The 26,291-nt window shown below is 45.4% G+C and overlaps 1 protein-coding gene across 1 annotated transcript in view; it reads right to left on the bottom strand.

Moving 5' to 3' along the window:
- Window positions 1–2,666: 2,666 nt before the first annotated feature.
- The window catches only part of LOC311363279 (regulator of G-protein signaling 3-like), a gene marked incomplete at both ends in the record, with an annotated part of 96,791 nt that continues 73,166 nt past the window's right edge, over window positions 2,667–26,291 (bottom strand). The window contains 2 exons of the mRNA XM_084483243.1: window positions 2,667–2,744; window positions 21,954–23,135. Coding sequence (XP_084339369.1) covers window positions 2,667–2,744; window positions 21,954–23,135 — 1,260 coding nt within the window. The remainder of the gene's footprint in view (window positions 2,745–21,953; window positions 23,136–26,291) is intronic.

Genomic DNA, 26,291 nt, shown 5'->3' with positions numbered 1-26,291 from the left:
ACTAAAAAGGGGTTCACAGTACAGAGAGATGGTTTTTAACCCTGCTATGTTTTATAGGAATGGATTCATATTTTAGGCAGCTTTAAAGTATTGATGGAAGGGGGGAGGTGGCTGTCAGTGATCGACAGAAAGGAGGGGGGGCCTCTCTAAAAGGATAATGGCCGAAATGACTGGAATTATGAAATTGTTTGAGTGACAGATGATGACGCTGTGCAATCAAGCGTCGATGCATCCTGGAGGTAGTCATTCGTTTAAACATGGAGTGGATGGATTTTCTTACAAAACTGACTGAAAATACTGTCATTATTCAATTGATGTGTGTTTAAGACAACCAGAAACATCATGTTATCCATAATCCATCTTGTGCCGTTGGACACAATATCTGGTGCTTTTTTACACTGGTGGACAAAAAGAGAAAGATGTAGCTGTCACTTTAATTCTGCTTTAATGAAACATGTATCCAACATAATGAACTGGTATTGTTTAAAAGGACACTGGTCATACTACCCCAACATCCCCAACCCAAAAAAGTGAAATCACAAATGCATAAGTCTAAAAGCGTAATCGATCATCCAGCAAGGACAGTCAGAGGAAATGTGTTCTTAGAGCCTAAAAGCTTTGTATTGGATCCCATCTGCTGCATGCACTGATTAAATCAGTAATACAATGCCAGCATATAACATTACAGAGAATGCAATTTCCTGTCAATATCACAGACTCTGGACTCGACTTCGGCCATCAATCTGTCGTCCATCAATCAATTTTTTTAAATCAATGAAATCATAATGATGATGATGCTTCCAGATGTGTCCAGATGACTGTATTATGATTCTGGACATTGGTTTGTTCAGGTCCACAAAAAACGGTAGTGGTTTTTCCAGAGAGGGAAATATTATTATTTCCCGCTCATAATGATCATCAGAGATCTTCCTGCGTCATTGAACCTCTATTAGCTGAAGCTAGGTTCCTGAAACCACCCCAAAAACAAAAAGACACAGCCACAATACAGCCACTTCTACTGGCTTACAAAGTAAACAAACCATGGAATCTTAATCACATAATCCACAGGGTTTGATTAAACTAAACACAAACACGGGCTCTGAAAAACTCTTAGGAGAGAGGAATCCTGAATGGACAGGAAAAGGCCAAAAAAGAGACAAGGTTGATTTTCCTGGAGGTGTCAACTGAGCCTGTATCCTGAGACACAGGAGCACAGAAGAGGCTCAATCGACAGCTGATAAAGCTGGCCAGGTGTCAACACACATCTCTGAAGGAACACTCTCTCTCACACACAAAACACACACACACACACACACACACACACACACACACACCAAAAACACAATGCACAGGCTCACACACCCAAATACACAGACAGACACACGTGCGCACGCACATACGGCACACCCACGGACACACACACACACACACACACAGACACACACACACACACACACTAACATAGGCTCTCACACACTCACATACACATGCAGACAAACAAATACACACATACAGGGCTCTCTCTGACACACACACGCGCACACACACACACACACACACACACACACACACACCATTTAGCCCCCCCCCCCCCCCCCCCCCCCCTCACCTGCTCCTTTACCGCCCGGGAGAGACACATTTGCCACCACAGCACTTAGCACCTAATAAAGCACGTGATCATGTGCTCTAACTGGTGGGGTTAAACTCACCGTCACCTCATGGGGGGGGGCTGCAGGGGCTGTTTGGGCTGACTCAAGCCCCCCCCCCCCCGGTCGCTGCATGTATCACAATCCATTACAAATCCAATTAACGCAGTCACCATTCACATACCTTCTACACACACACACACACACCACACACACACACACACACACACACACACACACACGCATATGGACACTTAGAGACTCCCAACAGATTAATCATCACTCTCCTCTGTTGTCAATGTGGATGTGAAGGTTGAGCACCTCACAAAAGAAACAGTGAACTCCGGCGTGGTGGATTCATACGAGCCACGGACGACTCACTGGATTAGTGAAGAGTACCGGGTTGCGGTGATACCGGCTGAATGCAAAAGCACCAGAGGGACAGTGTAAGTAAGATCAGGATTGTTTTATGTAAATCCTGATGATCACTACAGTCTCTCTCTCTCTCTCTCTCTCTCTCCTCTCTCTCTCTCTCTCTCTCTCTCTCTCTCTCTCTCTCTCTCTCTCTCTCTCTCTCTCTCTCTCTCTCATTGCCCTGTCGTTGTTTACACTCAACCCTCTGGGTCCTCTCTATTCCTCTTTGTTATTGTTTTCTTCTGTCCGCATTTTAATCATTTACTTCTGGTCCACATACACTTCACAAACGCAAAGAGAAAAGTAAGTCACACAGATGTTCAAATGACACATACAAAGGATCCCATGTGGAGGATAGGGGATCTCCTGGTGGTTAGGGTTTCTGACTCGCAGCCAAAAGGGTTTGAATTCCAGTCCACAGTCTAACTCAGCTTGTACTGTAAGTCTAGATGAATGACTTAATGGTAATAAGACCACAAGATATAAAACACAACACAATACAGCAGAATGCAAAACAAAACAACACAATACAATGTGTGTGTGTGTGTGTGTGTGTGCGTGTGTGTGCGTGTGTAGTTTTGTGCGTGTGTGCGTGTGTGCGTGTACTCACAGGTTCTTGGAGGACTTTTTCTTCTTCTTCCCGTCGGAGGAGACCTCGCAGCTGCAGGGCGACCCGGAGCTGAGCTGTGGGCGAGAGGAACCAGATCACACACTGCATCATCCGTCTGGCCCGCTGCACCGCCGAGGGCCCCCCCCCCCCCACCACCCCCTGGGAGCTAGCTCTGGCCAGGAAGAGCTAACCGCTACCTCCAGGCAGCCAACCCTTGCACTGAGGCTAAGGCTAAAGGCTAAACTGTGGTGTGGTGTGTGTGTGTGTGTGTGTGTGTGTGTGTAGGTTGGGATGTTGTGTCGACCCGATGGACTGTATGTGTAGGTATACAGACTGTGTGTGTGTGTCTGTAGGTGTCACCTCTCTGTGTTTGTGTGTGTGTGTACGAATGTGTGTGTGTGTGTGTGTGTGAGTGTGTGTGAGAGAGATTGTGTGTGTGTGTGTGTGTGTGTGTGTGAGAGAGAGAGTGGTTTGGGAGGGCTTCCTACTGTTTTGTAGGTTTTCAAGTGTTGAGCCAAAAGACCATTGGTTTCACATTACACACATTTCTGCTCCCAAAGCCGCATTCTGATTGGTTCGAAGGGTGTGGGGGGGAAGAGGTCTCACCACTAATCTGATGGCCTGAAACTGCCCCAGAGAGATAGAGAGAGAGAGAGAGAGAGAGAGAGAGAGAGAGAGAGAGAGAGAGAGAGAGAGAGAGAGCCAGAGAGAGAGAGAGAGTAGGGGAGTTTGTTAGAGGGAGCAAGTAAGAGAGAGAGTAAGAGAGAATGAGAGAGAGACAGAGAGAGGGAGAGAGAGAAATAGAGCGCGAGAGCAAGAGAGACAGAGTGTGAGTGTGTGTGTGTGTGTGTGTGTGAGGCACAAGCCCTGAAGAATAACCCATTGTATTGGGAGACCACGGTAGAATCTGAGCCGCAGCTTGGACACAGATGGCAACACATGGTCCTTCTTGAGCTTTTGCGCGCGCACACATGCCTGCATCTGTGTGGCACGTTAGTGAATACAACCGCAGTAGGTGCGTGCATGTGTGTGTGCGTGTAAATGTGTGTACGTAAATGTATGTGTGTGTGTTTATGTGTAAATGTTCTCATTTTCAGCATCATACACAAATGTAAAATGCCCATCGAGTATAGGGTCCCCATTCACCTATGTCATCGACTGATACCATCCTAAACTAACACGTTACTGAACTTTCACTCATGGTCATCCTATTGACTCTGCTCGGATATCAAAAGCCAACAGGATCCATAACAATCCAATATCCATAACCGTGCGCGCGTGTGTGTGTGTCTACGGGCATGACAGGAAGCATGACATCATCCAAAGCCAGAAGTCCCAGAGGCCATCTGTCATCTGGCATTTCCTGAAAGCCAATGAGGACAAAGGAAATGTCACCCGGCCCCCCCTCCCCGGCCAATCCACATCTGCCAAAGGCTTTACCTCGTGGAGCATGTGGACCTATGCGACGGGGAGCAGCTGTGCACACAGTACGCGAACACAGCGGAGAAGAAGAAGAAGGGCTGTGTTTATCTCATCTCTGCCGTGCATCCGGTGTCTGTACTTTGACGGTAGCCGGTGGTAGCCCAGTGGACAGACTAATGCTGTCACACTCCCGTTTACAGTTGACCGTAAGGCTCGGTTATGGTCCCACACACACAACGCCATGACCACACAGACGCTCGGACGGAGTCGCGGACCTGTGGTGTTTCTGCGTCGGGTTTTTAAGTGAGCGGACCAATCACAGCCCTTGCTGCTGCGTCGCCGCAACGCAAGTTTACAGTTTTTTGGGAGGCGCGTGTCAGGCCCCTCGCGGTGGACGCAAGGAGGGTCCGCGAGGACGTAAGGGGTCCGTAAACCCCCGTTGCGTTGCGTCGACGTGGAACCACAACCAGCCCCTTTAATGCGTTCACACTCAGTGACACATTCGACTGAGTGCTCAGACGAATGACATGTGTCGACGTGGGTATGTTTCTGTAGCTACACGCCACCTAGGTGGCTGCCACACCACACAGTCCACCTAGGGGACTTATTTTGTTCTCCTCCAGACAAAGGACGCAGGCTGGTGGGGTTAGACATCCGGTTTATTGTGAAGGTTTGCTGATGATACGGCCTGGTGTTTTTTTGTGCCATCCGGGTGAACTCCTTGATTGCGCGTGGAAATGGCTGGTTTGAACTCAATGTGCAACAGGTGTGAAGCCTCACTCAGCCGGAGAGTCCAATCAGACCCAACTGGTTGAGGCTGCTTGAAGCGGCACATCATCCACTCCCACTCCCACCGTTTCGTGCTGACCACCTGAGGGGGATGTGTTCGGAGTGAGGTCATTCTCAGACGTCAACAACAATCGGGCTTATTTTTACTATGCCGCGGTGTCAGTCGCCTCAGACAGAGCCCACAGGCATGGGTGTGTTCAGGATCAAATCAATGCATATATTTTATTGATAAGGAAACAAACACACGCTAAACGCTAAGTCTCTTTTACTCTCCTTCTCTCCTTTTTTTCATCTCCTGCTTTCATGACCAACCGCCTTTTGGGCAAAAAAAGTAAATGATGACACAGACACGCACACGCACACGCACACACACACACACACACACACACACGTACCTATCTATGAGTTAAATACAAGTCTCTCACTCTCCCTCTTTCTACATTCCAACTGTTACATCCCTGCCCAGTCACCAACCCCCCCCCCCCACACACACACACACACACACACCAAGGGATATATTTAGAAACGACTTTTAAGGCTCCAGTGCTTAAAAGACAGTCAATCTACTGTGTGGTTAGTGTGTGTGTGTGTGTGTCTTCATGTACGTGTGTGTTTGCGTGTGTGTGTGGGTGTGTGTGAGTGTGTGTGTGTTTCCATGTGTGTGTTTGTGTTTCCATGAGTGTGTTTGCATGTGTGTGTGTGTGTCTGAGTGTCTGTGTGTGCATTAGAAAGAGACTGAAGTAAGGAAAGGAAAAAAAACCGAGAGGGAGTAAGAGAGAGAGAGAGAGAGAGAGAGAGAGAGAGAGAGAGAGAGAGAGAGAGAGAGAGAGAGAAGAGCAGTGTTACACTTCACTGAAGACAGCAAGAAAATCTTGGGTCTGCCAAACTCTACAAGACCCTGTAACCCCACGGCAGGCCATGGGATAAAGATGTCAACAAATCACTAAGGACAGGATTCCTGGTCAGTCACATACACAGAGATATATGTCATTAAGCATGGACACACAGACGCACACACGTGACTGCTCGAGTGTGTGCACACGTGACTTTTTGCTTTGTTTTTTGCACAGATGTACCCGTGTGGATGCATGTTCTTAAGGATGCATGACACACGTGTGTGTGTGTGTGTGTGTGTGTGTGTGTGTGTGTGTGTGTGTGTGTGTGTGTGTGTGGGGGGGGTGTTTTGATGGGAAAACATGGAAACCGGGCCATGTTCTGTTTGCAAACCAAACATGTGCAACGATATACATAAATAATAGTACAGGGGCCAATTCAAAGTTATCCACTCTACTGAATTGAATTGAATTGAATTGAGAGAGAGACAGACAGAGAGACGGATATAGAGTCAGAGAGAGAGAGATGGTGAGACAGAGAGACCTAGCAAGTGATACAGAGAGAGAGAGAGCGACAAAGAGACATTGAGACAGAGAGAGTGAGATATGTATACATATCATATCATATATTTTATGTATATATATATATATATATATATATATATAGAGGGAGAGAGAGAGAGAGAGAGAGAGAGAGAGAGAGACAGACAGATAGATATGTAGGGACAGATAGATATGTAGGGAATGCATGGCAGAGGAGTGGGAGGTTATTGTGGTTTAACACAACAGTTGGCACAACACCAGGCTGCCTTTCTCTTCTGATAGGTCAGGGCTGGGGGGCTGGGTTATCTTTTTCTGCCTGCGTCTTTCAACAACACCAGCTATGACTTAACAGTATGGAAAAAAACGACCAAGAGAGAGAACCAGAGAACCAATATTTTTGGACATTTTCATAAACGTGAAAGAATAAATGGCAATGACGATTTGCAAACGTGTGGTTAAAATTATTCATGGCACCCAAATTTCCTTTCTTGGATTATGTTATCTCTCAGAACATATTCATTGATTGATCCCACATTCCACACTCTTAATTTCGTTGAGAAAATAAAACAAACAGGAAGAAATCATGACTAGAAAATCGACAGCATAGGAAGTCTGGGATTACGTAACAGTTTATAAACCCTGTTTCCTGATATTGTGTACCCAGACTGTGGTTACCTAGGCTTATCAGTCTGAACCCAAACAGGGAGAGAGATTCAAGGACTTCCATGTTTTTGGGACATAAGGGACCAGGGATTGGCTATTAGTTAGCTGTACAATGTCCATCCTCTACCTGTTCTTTGATGGCATGTATCTTACAAACACATGTCACGAGTAGCTTTGGATAAAAGTGTCGGATAAATTAGAAAATAGGAGGAAACAAAGGACTTTTGGGCTACAATGGAGTCTGACAGATGGAAGGTTGCGTGAGGTATTTCTGACTTCCCCTGTTTCCAATGCAGAATTGAGTATACGTTTTTAATCACGTGATAATACGTCCACACGTAGATATGTAGTTTGCACGTAAACACAACATTAATGGCCGTTATGCATCTCCCCCGCCCCACTCCCAAACAAGTCTTCCAACTTAAAATCAGCAGAACATGGGAGTATTTGCTTTTTAAAGTCATGCCAACAAACGTGCCCTGCCCGAACCCCAGTCCCACAGTGTGTTTAGTGTTTAAGAATATTCAGATGTTGCCTGTTGACGAAATCACCAAAGAGGATGTGTTGAGGTGCTCTCTGGTCCAGGGCATGAATGTTAATGCCCGTGCGGAAAATGGCAAAAGGGCTTTTGTGTATTCTGCAGCACCCAAGGCATGGAATACGTTGCAGGAAAAGTTGAAACTGAAACAAATGTATTCCATTAAACGCTTTTAGATCCAAAATAAAAGAATCAGAGGCAGATTCTTAAATTCTTTAATTTCCATGGTTACGAGTTCCCTATGCTGACTTCTAGTCCTTCTAGAATGTGCCGTCTTTGGTCTTCTGTCTGTAACTATGTGTGCTTTGTGTGCTGCTGCCTGTCTTGGCCAGGTCTTGAAAATAAAATAAAAGTTAAATAAATAAAAAATGAAAGCCCTGTCATCAAAGGCTATTGCGATGGCATGTATTAGAGGTTTTATTCAGTTCACGGGACCGACGTTATGAATGTGAAGAGTCATTAATAATGATCAAACTGTTATTAGCATGTAATGTTTTCAACTAGAGTTGTCTTGGCAAGCATCAGGAGAAAGTTTTGCCCTAATTGCACGCTGTTCAGTAACGATACATTGAGGACACACTCTCTGCACTCGTGGTGGCTTAGTGTGTGTGTAGTATTTCAAAAATGTTTTTCCTGATTGTGTGTTGAACTTTGGCTACAGATTATCATACAGGGACACGGATACACACAGATATACACACTCACTCACTCACATACACACACACACACACACACACACGAATGCCAATAACGGTAATTAGGAATAGGAAAGACAGGAAACCTGGGAGACGGACAGTAGACTGAGTCACTCCCTAATTAAAGCACATTATGCACACATTGACAAAAAGGCATTGTGCGCCTGAATACACTGCGCTGTGTGTGTGTGTGTATATGCGTGGTGTGTTTCTTCCCTTAGCCATGCTTAAGGGACTGCTTCCTGCTTCCTGTCTTAACTACTTCCTGTGTGAGTGAACAATGCTCATACTAATTCTCTCCCCTCCCTGGCAGATTGTTTATTATTCACTTTCAATGTTACACAATGTACAATTTTCAATGTCAATTTGCACTGTACTTCTGACACACAACACCAATATCATTAAGTACTTATTGTATTGTAAATATAAACACAGCTACTGGGATTTTCTTTTTGTATTCCTGCATTAATCCATTTTTCTATTTGTCCTTCTATTCTTTTACTTCTACAATCAAAGTTACTGTGATCGTATTCAACACATCTCTTCTAATTCTTCTCTTAACCTTCCAGAAGGCCAGAGCGTTCCCCGGGCCGAGCGATGCCCGGCCCTCTTCCGGCCCTCAGGCCCCCCCCCCCCCGAGTGTGGCCCTTAGGCACAGGGGTCCCTCCCATAGCCAGCATGTTGTCAACTTAAAGGCCTTGCGATGTGTGCTCACAACTCAAAGTGGAAAAGGTAATGACTGAGGCCCCCCCCCCCCCACCGCCCCCCCGCCCCCCCCCACTGGGATATAAGGTTTGTTAATTTGAGCCTTTGAGTATTACTCTCTCTCTCTCTCTCTCTCTCTCTCTCTCTCTCTCTCTCTCTCTCTCTCTCTCTCTCTCTCTCTCTCTCTCTCTCTCTCTCTCTCTCTCTCTCTCTCTCTCTGAGGGCTTAATGCATGGAGGCTGTCCCCTTGTTTTATAAGACACGCCGCCCAGAGGAGAAGAGACCATGGGTACACGGAAAGATGTGTTGTGTATGTGTGTGTGCGTGTGTGTATGTGTGTGTGCGTGTGTGTGTACGGGTGTGGGTGTGTGTGTGTGTCAGCGAGGGGGTGGAAAGGCATGCAATAGTGCATGAAGTGTGTTCCACAGGGAAAGCGCGTGGTGGTGGTGGTGGTGGTGGGGGTGGGGGTATGTGTTTAGGTGTCAAGGTGTGAACACTGGACCGTGCGCGGACCTGTCTATTTACAGGCCTGAACGTCTGCCTATATGGCAGAGCTCCATTAGTAAGCTAAATAAATACATGGGGGTGGGAGCTGGTTTATGGAAAGCGGGATAAAAAGGCCCTCCCTCCATTACCGGGAAACAATGGAGGGGGGGGGGCATGGCGGCACGCGGAGTGACGGAGGGAGGGAGACGGAGGGAGGGATGTGGAGTGGAGTGGAGTGGAGGGGGCAGCCAGAGACCTCTGGGGTAACGGGCCAGGAAGGGAGGCAGTTTATATAATGGCACATGCAGGGTCATCAGAGATCGTGGTTTGGCCGCCCGCAGGAAGTAAACAACGCAGCAGAGTTGGCTTACGCCGCCCGTCTTCTAATTGGCTGACTGATGGAGAAAGGTACAGGCCCCGTTCTTAAGATTGGTTTCCGAGAACAGATCCAGTCGTCCGAAGCACCAAATTGGTATGAAATTGATCATATTTAAAGGGTTATCAACTTGAGCCAATTTGGGGGGGGTTTCAGGTTGTTTGAGGCCTTGTCAACATGTTTTTTCTGAAGGGAATTATTTTTGGAAGCCGAAAACCTCCCTCTCCTTTATAATTTCAAACCCCTAATGAGACTCCAACCAGGTTTGGCTGTTAAAAGGTTTCTGCTTTTGATCCCCTTTCATTAAAAAAAAAAAACAATACTCCACTCAATACGACTACACCCTTCTTAATTTGCTTGCACAACTCAAATGTTCCAAAACAGCCCCTCTGCATTTACACAGACAAATTCGATTTCCAAGATGATTCAATAAAATGCTCCTATCTATTTTGGACTTGGGTTGTGTTTTTTCTTTTGTCCAAATCAGTTAACAAGGGAGTCTTTGATACGCTCTCTAAAGTGTGCAAGCGCTCTTGCATCCTTCCAATGTCTCTCTGTCTCTCTCTCTCTCTCCCTTTACAAACACAAAGCAATGGTAACATTTAAGTCGAGTGTCCTTCGAGAATTCCCGCCATTCTCCTCCCAATGCACGTGTTTTGGAAACCTCAAGCTCAACAAAAGGAATGAAAACGCTTCAGTTTCTGAACCGTCTCTCTTTCATTAACTTTCCACGCAATGGTGTTCTTGTCGAGGCCCGGGAGGTGGGTACAAAATGTATTTTAAAACGTTCTGTTTTTTTGGGGGGAAATGCAATGTGCACACACAGCCTAACACCCGGTTCACATCCCGAGGACGACATGTATACTGCAGCTACAACGCAGCACTTATTCTGACTCTCGCTTGACATTGTGCGTGTGTGTGTGTGTGTGTGACAGATATAGATTGGTAGAGTGCTAAAGCATTTGCATGTGACTATCTTTCTTTATTTATGCACGGCTACAGCACTCGGCGGATCTCCAACTAGGGGCATTTCTCTATGTGGTGGAACACATCGTTTGCATACAGTCCAAGTACACTGTGCTCTTGTTAAATGTCCCTCTCGATCTCTCTCTTGCCTGCCCGCCCGCCCTCCCTCCCTCCCTCCCTCCCTCCCTCCCAGGGAGAGGTACACTGCCGGACTGCTGATCCTTGTGATTCAAAAGTCACAGGTCAACTGAGATTCATCACCCGCCCACCCACATACACACACACACACACACACACACAAACAATCAAACACACTCGCACACACACACACACACACACACACACACCAACACACAAGCATGCACACAATGACACCCACACAAACACACACACACACACACACACAATGACACACAAGTACACACAAACATACAAGCATGCACACAATGACACCCACACACACACACCCACACACACACACACAATGACACACAAGTACACACAAACATACAAGCACACACAGACACACGCACACACACACACACACACATGCACGCAGAAACACACACACACACAATTTCCAGGCACAATTCTCAGTACCTGTTTTATCTCTGATTTCCTCGTAATCAAAGGCTTCGTGCCATGCCATTAAAACTGTGATCTATGATTGAACATATTAGGGTAAGCCTTTCACTACGGTCTTAAGCCCAGCCCGAGGTAGCAGCAGGCTATCGTTCCTCTCTTCTCCCCTGGGACAGGACTCGGTGCTTTCTGAAAGTCCCCTTTGAGTCTGCTAGACACATGCTCAGCGTAAAGCTACAGTGTACACATGGCAACGCCGTTGGGACCGACCTGAGCTGAACCGAGTGCTTATGTTTGGTTATTTGGCGTAATTGTTTGTGGCTGTGGATTGCAGTGTTATCCCAGAGCACATGGCTGTCAAACAATAGCCCGTCTGATTCTGCCCCGCATGAGTTCCCGTCTTGCTCCTCTGGCGGAGCTGATTACTTCTGTCTAGGAGGTCCCGAACGCGGGTCACCCCCAGTGAAGAAGCAGTCCTTGGGGCCCTTTTCGTTATAAACCTCGGTACGCAACCCCTTCTCCGAATAGACAGAGCCGGGGGGATCTTGACCCAGCTGTGGCGGTGATCAAGTTTTCGTCCCAGGACCCAATAAATACTTTACACATTCAAATATGCCATACATAAAAAAAAAATGAAAAAGCAAGCTAGCTAACGTTTCTCAATGTTCATCCATACAGTGCTCCTCTATTCAGTCTTAAAACAAATTAAAAGTAGGCATGCACACATATTTTAGAAAATATTTGGTTAACCATCACCTTACGCTAACCCTCACCCCTATTCTAATGCTCCATGAAAATGCTCATAACCGCATGAAGTAATGTTAATTTGTGATTAGTTATTGTAGTTATTGTAGTGTTTACTGTAGTCATCCCGGCGGCCCTTCTACGGTCCCCCTTCTACGACCCACTCGAGGTTCGCGACCCACAGTTTGAAAACCCCCAGGTTGAACTCATCAGCGAGCCGCTGGCTGCGTCGTTATGCTGATGATACGCAGCTGTGCACAAGCCTTTCAGCTGGCACCTGGCCACCTGCCTTGTGTGAGCGCGAACGATGGAGATGGAGCCGGGACGCTGCTTGCGTTGCAACAGCAGACCAACAGATGTTTGCGGCGGCGGCAGTGTTGTTGTTGGGACTCCAAACCTGGGCTCATCTCTCTCAACGTCAAGGCCAGGCCCTGCTTTCTGTTTCTCATCCAGGGCGCTCGTCGTCCGCCGTGCGTAGAGATCGAGCGTCACTCGACCTTTTGTCTCTCGCCGACCGCGGCGTGAGAACCGAGCGCGGTGTGAGTTTGGCAATCTGAAAAAGACCTCCCTAAATAGCCTCCTGATGCGTTCAACTCATCGAGGATGGGATGTGACGACGCACACGTGCTTCTTAAGAGTCTATCAGTTTGACTTAGTTCGAGTTTGAAATGTGATATCATTTTTAATATACAAGCAATATTCGTAGCAGAAGTAGTAGTAGTAGTAGTAGTAGTAGTAGTAGTGGTGTCTTATATTCATACTTTCTGTAGCATAGTTATCTTTTAAATTCTTCCGACAGTTGCGGGCTACTTGCGTTTCCAATTGGCTGCGCCTATGTATAAGAAGCTGGCTCTGCCCGTTGTTGAATGACTCACTGAAGACACTGCTATGGCAACCGCTTCCATACACAACATGAAGAGTAACGCGCGCGCGCCACGTAACCATGAAACAACTGGCTTCTGGACTGTGTCTGGCCATGCCTGGACGTCAGCGCCAGGCTCTGTTGTGTTAGTCTTGCTATGGACACCGTGTGAAGCGCCGCGCCAGCCCATAATACTCACTGATGCCGTAAAGGTCGGCGGAGAGCACGCAAGGAGACATTTCTATGCCGTCGGCAAATGCAAATAATTATCACACGGTTTCTGTAGACCTGTAGACAATTAGACCACCTTCAAATGATGTGTTTCAGCATTGAGCTGTTGTGGCATGTGTAAAGACTAAATATGATACAAGCACAATTTAAAGTTAGTTTATGTTGTGTTATCAGCCATATGGGCTTATTTCCCACAGATTTTGATTTGGTTTACTCATGTCACATTTTAATTCGCACTCAAGACGGCAAATGCATGCATCCTTATTTTTCTCGGTCTTGCGAGCGTCCAAAGAGCCAAATGGAAAACCTTTCAGCGTTCATCATGTGAATTAGACCTCTGTCGTTCCGTGTTTGAAAAAAAACAAACAACCATAACAAAGGTCCCTCCTCCACTCCTACGCAACACCTCGGCTGCTCTCGCGGCGAGAGTCACCGTGTTCCCAGCGCTCGCTCCGACGCAATAACCTCGCCGGCCAACGACTACTTTTACCGGCAGCATTTATTAAACGAAGGGGTGAGTCAACGTTGCGCTGGCATCGGCACTACGACAACGTCAGGACGCCGAGAACCAACGCAGGGCTTGTTCTAGTTGAACGGTTTTATTGTCTGATGCACACAACAACACAGAGTCCGATTGGGCACTGACGTTCTTATGACTAGTCCCCGGACAGAACCTCTTTAGGGCATAAATAGGTCATAAAAACACGAAAACAAACGACTTGTGATGTATTCGCAACTTAAATTTTTGGGGGCATTCTGCAATCATTATTTGATTATGATTATAGCAATTATTAAATGTTCTTTTCGGCAGACATGATGAACGTGCTGTTATGAGTCCTGTTTTTCAACGCACGTTTGAGTGGAAAATGTGAGAGGATATCTGTCAAAATGGCTGATAATACAGCTTTTATTAACTTTGAATCATAGTCCATAAATACTAGGTTCAGGCAATATTAAACAGAGCGTGGGTGTTTGTTTGTTTGTATGAATCATTATGACTCTCTGTGTTTGTATGCACGTTTGTGAGTGTGTGTGTGTGTGTGTGTGTGTGTGTGTGTGTGTGCGTACACGTGTGTGTGTGTGTGTGTGTTTGTGTGTGTATATCTGTTTGTATGTTAACATATGCATGTGTATGTTTGTGCGTGTGCGTCTGTCTACACCAGTCTGTGTGTGTGTGTGTGTGTGTGTGTGTGAGGATCATAGTTCATTTCCATAATAACATGTTGTCTAGACTTGTCGGGCCGGCATAATATATAGAGCGGGGACAGAAGCAGAGGAGGGTCTGGGGGCTGACAGTGGTGGAAAGGGAATCAACTGGCCTCAAATGGGCTCCTCAGAAATGTGTTGACTAGACACATGTCTGTCGCAGCGTAGCGCCAAACTGCTCCCCACAAGCCACCGATAGTTTACATCGCTAAACCCCGATCGGTGTTACATAACTGTTGTGACTCGATTTGGATAGTTGTGTTAGCAAGTTGGACTTGTGAATGTCTCGCATTTGGTGTCTTACAATTTGACTACACACATTCTCAGCATGGATGGGCCTAGTGAGAATAGTGGGGATGTGGATGCCATGTTTACATTTACATTTTACATTTAGGGCATTTATCAGACGCTTTTATCCAAAGCGACTTACAATAAGTATATTTGTCATAAGAAGTGAAACAATATATCGCTGTCGGTACAGTAAAGATGTTCATAGAACCAATTGCAAGTATTAACAATCGCTAGGCTAACCCATTCTCTGTATACAGCAGTGATAGCTAGCTACTGCAGATGCTACACAATTAAGTACTATGAATAAATACAACGTACATTAAGTGTGTTCATTAAGTGCCAGGACGTACAACAGACAATAGTCAATAGTCCATGTTGAGCTAGACAGGCCCGTGTGTGTGTGTGTGTGTGTGTGTGTGTGTGTGTGTGTGTGTGTGTGTGTGTGTGTGTGTGTGCGCGCACGTGCATGTGTGTGTATGTGTCTTTAGGAATGCATCACTATGTGTGTATGTCATTTTTTATATTTTCCCACTATGCTTCCAAGGCTTCATAATATCGTGTCATATAACACATGATGACCCAGTATAGGACATTTCCCCAGAAAGGATTTCTGCAGCATGCTTAAACAGCTAATATGCGCGGCAGCCCGTAAGTGGATTCACATTATACTACTGTGAGGTAGTGCTGCCTCAGCATATTTCTATTTATCAGGACCCCCTAAGCAGGCCCTCTGGCACCTGAATTAATATGGTCAATATTTCCCCCCCAGAGACAAATCTTTTCCAGAATAAGTGGACAGGAGATTTCTTATGTCATGTTGCTTTGTTTGTCTGTCATTGTCTGTCATAGTATTATAGATAAGTGTTATATAATGTAGATATGTGTTACAATCTGATTTGAATAATTTATAGGTTATGGGAGTGTGTGTGGATGATGGCTTCTTAAACCAGCCATCATCCACACACACTGCCACATAGATCGTGTTGCTTTTCTGCATAAGATGCATAGCATGCACGTGCAAACACAAAACAAATCTATCTATTTTGGCTATAGTAGCGTGAGTGAATAGTGGAGCACATGATACGTTGACGGGACAGGGCTTGTGTTTCAGGGGAATGTTTTGTCCATCTGAGACTATTTCCCTATCCATAACCAAACAAAACATTTCCGGAACACTTCCGTAAACACAGCTTCTCGAATGTTACCGGACATCGACGTAAATGTGTGGACGAGACTATTGGGGTAAATATTTACGCTATCTGTTTAGATGTATTTACTGGTTTGGATGGCCATGTCCAACCGCATCGATGTAACCCTTCTCCTTGTCTGGGCCTGACCGCTGCAGTCTTAACACAACATATCACCTTCATTATTACCGGAGAACGCATTTTGAGAATGCACTGCATTTTGTCCCAGACCTCGGCCTTGTCCCTAACAATATGGTAACCGTACCCCTTGCTACTGCAAAAACCACCACTTGTTCTCAATTGTGTATGCTAATCACAGATGAATCTCTGTCTGCATTCACTGGGCACTCACAAAAGACATTCATTCTGTGTGTCTATTGAAAAAATTGAAAAAAAAAAAAACTATAAACGAGTGGAGGCAGTATTTCTTTTGCACAAACATTGCTCACAGTGAGTCATCCTCAATGCCATTCAACTTTCATTAAGTCAGCCGTTTTTTTTAAGTGTCCTATCTGTGTAGATTGATCCCTGTGCTTGATTACAGTGTTGACCACCGTGGTCGAGGGACGAACCTTGCTATCGAGGGAGGAACTTTGCCATCGAGGGCTAATCTGGACGTGCTCGAGTGGAGAAACACAGAGCGCGCACATGCAGGCAGCAAGTGTCTCCCGGTGCACCAAAATAAGAGTCAACATGTAAAACCAGTTAGAAATAGTTATGGCAACAGTTCAAGGCCCGCTATGCATACATGTTTCTGACCTATACCTGGCCTATCTGTACCTTTCCTAACATAAACAGTATACACAAACATACATTGTCTATTTCTACACTGTTTGACTCAATTTGAGACACCAGAATTGATATTAACTGAAATGGTCGATTACATAACAGCCTTATGGAAAAGTACTGGGTCTTTTCTACATCTTAACCTCATTTTTCATGAGGTCATCTATTTCAGCAGTGAAGGATCTCCCGCTTTCCTTTTGGGGAGTAGGAACACTGACTGGGCAATGTCCTGCATTAATGCACCCTTCAACCCTGACCTTTACACCCCCCCCCCACACACACACACACACACAAATACATTGGGCTGTGTAATACAAATGTACCGTCCACATAAAATGTCCAGTGAAGCACTTAAAACGTTCCTACGACACCTGGGAATGACAACAAATATTTACTCTGATTAAAGAGTCTACAATTTATTCCACCTGTGGTGATTCACGGATGAGACATATATATAACTCTCTAAACATAGATCCCGGGTACCCTTAGCACAATGTACTGTGTGGAAAGCCAGGCTATGTAAATGAGGCAAACCAATTACAGACCTCATCTGTGTGGGAAAAGTGAGAAATTTGAGTTGAGTTTTTCTGTTTGGGCTTGGTACTTCGAATTTAATGATATTTGCAATCATTCTTTCGTACCTGCCTCTGGAAACGACAGAATGCTATCCTCTAAATCCTCTATATAGAACTCTGACTCATTTCAATTTAGTTTTTGTTTGTATATATGTATGTATATATATATATATATATATATATATATATGTACATGCAAGTGTGTAGTTTTGATAAAATCATCATAATTTCAGTATATAAAGTCTATACCTACTACTTTATTACTGTACCTGGACGCGCTATCTGGCTCGATGCTAACTGAATTTCATTGTGTGTTGTGTGGGCAATGAATATAAATAAAAAGGTCACGATGAAAATCACATCCAATCGAATCTTGTCTTTAAGGTATTCGTTCTACAAATATACTTTGTACATGGGGAAGACCAAAGGACAGATAAGACACACTATACTATATATATAAACATATACTGTATATACACACTATATAGACAGATACACATAGATACAGGCAGACAAGAAGAGCAACAACAGAAATGAACACAGTGTGTCATCCCACTGAAAACGTTGCAGCCATCACGAGAACCACCATCATTTCTTGCCATTTACTTTATTGCACACAGAACTATCCCGACAACACTGGCCCGATGGCTATAAAAAGATGGCTGTGTGCGTCTGTTTCCTCTCATCCTGTGCTGTCCACATCTGCATCTCCTCGGACAAACATATTGTCAGTGTGTGTCCTCGTTGGCAACGGAGGACATGGCACGGTCAGGGTTTGAGCAGAAGAGCACTCGACACGCACAAGGCCCACTCAAGAGCACAGCCGACGAGGGGACGAGGGGAAATGACTTTAATCACATACATTCATTGTTTCCTAGGACGCCCTTTCTTCTAAAAATATATGCACAATTTATTTTGGATTTATTATAAGAAATGTCATTTTGACTCGGGGAGAGCTACCCTGTGTGGTCCCTGACTCTTGCTGAAGTGTTGTTGTGTAGCTCGGTGCGATTGTGTGGCTTGGCGGGCGTTGTGTTGTCATGTGTAGCCAGCAGTGATTGTGTAGCTCTCTGCTGTTTGTGTAATCTGAGAAGTCATTGACCTCAAAGCATTGCAGGGGCCGTGGTCTTTTTATGAGCTGTGTACAATCATGAATGGGTATAATATGTCAAATATGTGACCCCCCCCGGCCTGAACCATATATATATATAAATCAGATCTGATAATTATAGCTGTGAGAGCAGTAGAAGCAGCAGTAGAAGTATTCAAAGTATTCACAGTAGTATCTATACCACAGAGAAGAACTAATAAGACACATAAATACACACACACACGGACACATATACACACATGGACAAATACACACACACACACACAAATAAACACACACACACTCACACACGCACTATCAGAGTGGAGAAGCGGGTTAAGGGAGAGGGAGGGGTGGGTGGATGGATGGGTGAAGGTGGAGCTTTGGGGTGATGAATATCTTTTGAGAATCATGGAAACTACAGCCCCTGAGAAGCCTGACGCCAATAGGTAGTAAAATCACCCTTTAATCTGCCAAGACCAATACACGCCACAGCACCGTCTACATCAGCATTCCTTCCTCTGCTCTCTCACACACACACACACACACACACACACACACACACACACACACACACACACACACACACACACACACACACACACACACACACACACACACTACCTTTTAAGGCTACCTAGTGCAACTGACTGATTGGGCCTGCTGGAACAGAATGAATACAAGCTATGATGAAGAGCAGCACATCTATGATCTGTTTCTGGGTCTCTTTAGCGGTTGAAAGGTGATGACTGAGGGCTGCAGTAAAGACTCTGAGTCATCCAATTAAATACCCTCAACAGCCGCCTCTTTAGTTGATGATGTCACACACATACACACACACACACACACTTAATCAAAACAATGGTTAGATGAGTGAAGGTGTCGCTGGGCGTCGAGGTTTTCTTTTGCAGGCTGTATGACCGACATGCTTGTTGTTGTTGTTATTGTTTATGTTTTTGTTTATGTGTTTGACTTAACGCCAAAAGGTTCTTGGCTCAAACCAAAATGGATATCTCCGGTCTAATGTACACAGTGTCACTATGTAGAAGACAGCCTTATAACCCAACCTCCTCCATTAAATAACACGTTCCTAAAGAAATGAATCGCACGTGGCTTTGGATAGAAACAGGCTGCTAAATGAGCGTATGCTGAATGGTGTGGGTTCAGCAAACGTGGCTGAGCTAATATTTCACTTGGCCTAATGGTCTCTGTTGACAGGTGAATTGAGTGGTGCGAGGCGAGGAGCCCTTGCATCAAGTGCGGAGGGGGTTTTATGGCTCTCCCGAGGAAAGGCAACAGAGTGTGCCACGTGGCTCCCTCTAGTGGTCAGTTCCTCTAGTTGTCAATTTGAATAACTAACTTTCATAGAAATGAATGACGGCACGCCCTTTCCCTCAAAGTGCTCGGCATTATTGTTGCACCTGAACATTTTTGTGAGCGACATCAAAATGCAAAATGTTAATATGCACCAGTTCTTTTCTTATTTTCGACATTTTCAGTAGCAACGACTGCTAAAGGGATATCTGCAGAGACAGACATGAGCAAGAGGTGGGCGTAGCTAGTTCTGGGGGGGGACACTCTAGTCATGGGCCCCAATCGGCTGACGGCTAACACGATCCAATCAAACGCTGCACTGATAGGCGGTCGATTTTAAGACCTTCCATCTCAAACACACATTCTGCAAAGTTCAGTGTGCTGAGCAGAATTTCGGTTTGGTTCTGCTCTGTATCGCAAATGATCTATCCATGGGTTGAGATATCTCAGGTACCCCATGGGGCATGGTATAGGGCTCCCTGTTGTCAAATGTTGGTGTGCTGATGATATTCTGTATAAGAATGAAATCATTGCGCCAAACTCAATTGAATTACCATTTATGCAATAAAAGGTTAAATCTGTGAGTCATTCCTGACAGAGCAGTGTTTACAGAAGCACAACCATAATTCCAGTAGTTGGGTTTTAAACAGGCTATCAGGGAAATCCTTCAAATATCACGCATATCACGGTAATAAAGACGTCCAATACAATCTCCATTCATAGATCATAACCATGCCAAGCCTATTCTTCAAGTGCACTTCCTCACTTGACCACCGGGTGTCCCCACACATAAGGAAACCTAACGGTCTATACGGAGCTGCCCTAAATGCAATCACCTGACTTGTAAGTTAGGCACGTGTGCCGCCAAACATAGCCATGTCAAGTAAATTACCATGCACTTACGTTCCCTTGCCAAGCACCTATAGACCTATAGCAGACACACCGTTTTATGTAAACTACACACAACTGTGTCTGTGTATTCCCCCCCCAACGGTTTGCTTTGGTTTTTGAGCCGTCTAAAATGGTGACCCTTACGTTCGGACCATACTGCAGCTGTGTGTGAGCGAATCCTCCCTGAGGTGGATTTAATGACGGCGATATTGATCGACATTCAATTGTGCTGCTAACTGCATCCCTTAGCGATGCTAAGCAGCTTACCGGCGATTTGAGACCTTTGAATTAGTTTTTTTCTCCCCTCTCGTCTTTCCGGAAGACGATAAATCTCTTATCGAAACATCAGATCCCTAGGCCGACAACGTCAGTGTGGTGAACGTGTCTTGGATCACGGGGGAGGGGGGATTGTGGAACAAGCCCGGCTTTGTTTGATTAAATAACTGGAGAGTTCGATATTCCTCAGAAGAGGTTCCGCATGTGACCGGTGTGGCCGCCAAGTCATGAGTTTTCATGTGATGGCTAAAAAAAGAGCAGCGGGGACCGATATAGACAGGGTCACCGTGCACGTGCGCGCGTGTATGTGTGTGTGTGTGTGTGTGCGTGGCATGTGTCTGTGTGTGTGTGTGTGTGTGTGCGTGTGTGTCCAACTATTTCCAGCATTTGCTCATCCATTACAAGTTGTTTCTCCTGTAATGGCATTTACCTAACTGCATTTACCTAACACCGTTAACTCTTCAACCAATGGGTCTCATAGGATCATAGAGACATATATTGACATTTGCAAATAATATTAGGACTCATGTGGTGGTTTTAGTTGTTTTTTGAGTGTTTTGAACGTCTGACAAATCGAGGCATACTTTTCTTTTGCTTTACGTTAGAATGCATTTTATTGAAATGTACCAACTCAAATAACTTAACTATTATCCACTAAAACCTTGTCCTTGTGATTCCTATGGCTGCTCCCCACTCTGTTGTTTTTATTAGAAACTAGGTCGTTCTGCAATTCACTCTAATTATGATTGTATTCTTTGATTGTGTGACTCACTTGTAAGTAACTTATTAAAAAGGTTTATTAAATTATACAATCTTAAATGTTATGTGTGTGTGTGTGTGTGTGTGTGTGTGTGTGTGTGTGTGTGTGTGTGTGTGTGTCAGGGCTATAAATGAACAGGCGCTTGGGGGAACAGGGGCTAAAAAAGTATAATTAGCCTTAAATTTGTGATAAAATATAGATCACTTCTGTATTCCACTCTGTATATGTCATCTGTGCTTGTCAATTCATTTAAAAACAATTCGACCAAATATGAGAGTCACTGGAGTCATTGAACTCTGGTCTTTCATGTAACCTAGAATAACCAAGGTGTATCCCATCCTTTAATAAAATTCCCTGTAAATGATCCAAACCCCCCCTCGCCCCCCCCTGTACACATCGTACATGCATGCGGCGTCTACATCACCACCACCACCACCACTGCCATCACCCCCACCACCACCACACCTCTTACCTTCCGGCCGGAGAAGAGCATGCACAGCTGGTGCATGGAGCCCCCGTTCTTGGTCAGGGTCTTGGGCGACGGCAGGGTCCAGCCGCCGCCCTTGTGGTGGCCCCCGCCGTCGCTGCCGCCGCCGCCGCCGCCCTCCAGGCAGTGGATGGCGTTGTTGGAGTTGAAGCAGGCGGCGCGGGGCTCCTGCAGCAGGCTGCCCTCGCTGTGGGTGCGCCGGCGCAGGGAGTTCTGCACGCTCAGCCGGCACGCCCCGCCGCCGCCGCCCGCGCCGTGCTTCTCGCAGGTGGAGGAGGTGGCCTCCACCATGCTGCGCCGCTTGCTGTCGCTGCGCTGGAGGCAGGTGTCGTCGCTGTCGTCGTCCTCCTCCTCCTCCTCCTCCTCCTCCTCTTCAGAGTCTTCGTCCTCGTCTTCGTCTTCGTCCTCTTCGTCATCTTCCTCCTCTTCCTCCTCCTCCTCCTCGCCCTCGACGCTGCGGGGGGAGGAGAGGGCGTCGGCGCTGAAGGTGCGGTCCAGCCGGAGCTCGGGGATGACGAAGGAGGAGGAGGAGGAAGGAGGCGCGGTGGCGTCCGGCGGCTCGGAGGCGGTCTCCTCCTCCCCCTCCCCCTCCTCCCCCTCCTCCTCGCCGGCGTTCTCGTTCGGGGCCGGCTCCTCTCCCTCTCCCGCCTCCCCCCGCAGTCTCTCGTCTCCTCCTTCGTCGTCGTGATCGCCTCCGATCTCCTCACTTTCAGTACTCTTCACACTTTCTCCCACCTCCGCCTCCTCCCCCTCGTAGTCTCCGTCCGGTCCGCTCCTCGCCTCCTCCTCCTCCTCCTCCTGCTCCTCCATCATCTCGCTCTTCTCCACCTTCCAGATCTCCAGCTCGGAGCTGCCCACGCTCTTGCAGTCCTCCCCCTCGGTGGAGGGGGGCGGGGTGGGGGGCACCCTGTGTCTCTCGGCGGAGCCCCCCAGCGGGGTGTAGATGTCCTCCAGAGGGGTGAGCGGCGAGGAGGTGCGGGGGCTGCCCAGGTTGTGGGGCTCCGAGGGGCTGGACGGGTACAGGCTGCTCTCGTCCCCTTCAGAGTGCCGGGAGCCGGGCGGGCGGGGCATCCCCAGCTCCACCCCCATCACGCCCTCCAGGTCCGCCCCGCCCGGGACCCCCCCGCCCATCTCACAGGTGGGGACGTCCACCTTTGGCTCCAACATCTGGGATAGAAAAAAAAAAAAAGCACACAGACAGAAGAGAGATGTTAGCTATGAATTGGGTTGAAATATGAGCGTGAATTTGAGAATTCCACTTATTTCTCATCCTTTTCTTTTTCCGAGGTGTTTTTGAAATGTTAGTGTGCGGTTTGGCCGGCCGTTTGTGTTGGAATGCGTTGCCAAGCCCAAATATACAAACCGCATTGGACGTAACCAAACATTGTGACATCCTTTAGGTTTCCGGTGGAGAACTGTGTTTTGGGAAGTGTTGTCAGTTGACATAACACACCGGGAACAGATGGGACGGAGGTAACAGATACAGGAAGTACTTCAGCTGCAGGTACTACGAGAATTTTCCTTTTTTTATAGCAAGCTGAAAGAGGAAACAAGTGACTTTAAAAAGGCCACAGTAGTTCCTAATTTCATAAGTATTTCCCTGGGTAGGAAATATCAACAAATGTGTTGTGAGAGTGTGGAATGTTAAACTTGTTGTTGTGGTGCTGAAGTGAGTTATTTGTCCAAAACGCATTGCGGGGAGAGTGGGATCAATACACTGCAATAGGGAGTGGCCAGGGAGGGAAAACATATTCACAAATTAAACACACAAACACACACACACACACACATCAACAACAACGTCAGCTAGTCCACAGAACCCAGGAGAATGACATGGAGCAAATAAAAAATGATGTATTTTTTAAGCAGCGATTGCGCTATGGATCTCAGACTGAACACTATCAGTCCTCCTCAATATTAACACAAACATGAACTTCTATTAACTTTCAGACTATTCTCTCAATGGGCCTGTGGATGGGTCAGCTCTTTTCTTTGTTGCAAAGCATTTTCTTTTTTACTTTCTTGCAAATGTATATAGTTATATTTTTCAAATGATCCCGCGTTATAGGCAATAATAGTTATTGTGTTGGCTAAAGTCTTAGCTTATTGTGCCTACCCTTAAGCATTATACTTGCTCTACCAAAAGTAAATAAAAAATATAAAATATATATATTACTTAATAAATCAACTAATGAATGATATAAAGAAACACAACAGCATAAAACTGTAACAGTTAAAAATTAGAAATCAGAAAATGATAATAATTGTAAAAAGCATTCCCAGTTCTATTCATAAATATGCATTGTCGTCTCCTCCACTAAATAATAGAAAAGTTTCGATAGAGTATCGACAAGTACCAGAATTGTTAAGCAGTCTCAACAATGGTATCAATATCAATAAATATGAATGATATCCCTCCCTACCATCGCTATCAACTAATGTAATGCACCACAAGGTTATTAAATGTGTGAGTGATTGTTAGTGTGTCAGAGTGTGCGAGTGCATGTGCTTGTGTGTGTGTGTGTGTGTGCGCGTGCATGTGTGTGTGTGTGATTACAAATGTTTGTGAACTTCCTGCTTGTTGCTGTGGTTTTTTTTTATGAATATATTACAACATCCTTGTTCAACACAATGTCCTATCATTATGCAATATATATTACTGTAATACAATTATCTAAAACCAAAATCCGAAAGGACACACACAGAAATAATAATAATATTATTATATAATACAACACAGACTACACAGCTGATAAATTCAGCCAAAAGTCGTGTTGGGCACCACAGCTGAGAGATATTGATTTTCTGTGTCTCACACACATTCGTTTATGTGCTGCGTCTTGCCTTTGGAGCACTATGTTCCACTCATCTGGACATCACAGAAAACAACAGCCGCCACAAGACAATTGTCTCAAACATTAATGGCCTCAACAAACACCATCTACAGTCTTTCCCCGCACTCAACAAACAAGATGTACACTTATAGTGGCTTACAAAGTCTACATAAAGGCTGCACACAAATATATCTTAAGAACACTCAACATGAAAGAATGCACATACACTTCCACACACTTCTACACACACACACAAACACAAACAGAAGTGCAAAGCAAGCTAAATACATTTTGCCATTGGGCATAACATGTAGGCCTTCTCAGCAATATGATATAAATGTTATTGTTTTCTGTTGGGCAAGTACACATACAGTTTCCATATTCTAGAACTGTATGCATTGATTTAATAATTACAATTATAACTTGGACAGAGTCAGAGGTTCTTCAAACATTGTTCACTCTACTCACCCTCACTGTAGAACAACAGTGAGTGTGTGTTCTTGGCTCTCCAAACTATAATTTCAATATCATAATCTAGCCAACAACAAGCTCACAATCAAACTCACACTATCAAAACCCATCTTTTCTTAGCCGTTATGAGAAATATAAAAAAATGACACAAAGCTGGAGAAAGTGCCTTTCTGGTTCAACACACACACACACTCCAGGCACACACACAAACATGTGCACACACATCCACACGCATACAAACACATAAAGACAAACACACACACACAGCTACACACACACACACATACACACACACACACACACACAAACCACACATAGAAGCACACACAAATCACATAGACACACACACTTATGGTTTCTGACCTTTACCCACTGCCTTGCTAGCGTTCAATATGTCAATGTTTTCAATTCAGCGCGTTACTGACCACTTATAGTACAATATCACTTAACAAGACAACAATATAATTTACTCACTGATACAGACTACAATATCACATGAGACACGTATACAGACTACAATATCACATACAAAGAATACAATAATATTAAATAAATATAACTTAAAATACCCATTCAAACAAACATTCTAAAACGCATTCACTTCAGTACACTGTCAAACATAAGTACTACAATACTGGTTGCACCCAAAATAGGAAGTCTTGGAGCCAATCTAAGACTCAATCTATGTCCATTCTATGTGTATTTGCAGCATGGAAAGTCTTGTGACAGGCATGTGCTATCGTCCTGGGATGAATTAAGGAAACAGGGTTTTCCTCCGTTTTCTCGGTCGTAACCCTGCCGTGACCCTCTCTTATACAAACCACCATGGCAGAAATATGTTTGTGTAATGCCATACAAGAACGCAAAGAAAAAGACCAAAACGATCCATGCATCAGAAGCCCTCCAACCAAACAGCACCCCGAAAAGTTCTTTCTTGTTCTACTGTGTAGTTTCATTTCTCTGTATCTATCATTTCTCTTTTTCTGTTAGACTGTCGGTGATTCTTCTTGTCAAACGT

Source organism: Micromesistius poutassou (assembly GCF_964030765.1).
Source record: "Micromesistius poutassou genome assembly, chromosome: 18".
In the NCBI taxonomy this organism is placed as follows: domain Eukaryota; kingdom Metazoa; phylum Chordata; class Actinopteri; order Gadiformes; family Gadidae; genus Micromesistius; species Micromesistius poutassou.
Note: the sequence above shows the minus strand (reverse complement) of the source record. Positions and strands in the feature narration are given on the sequence as shown.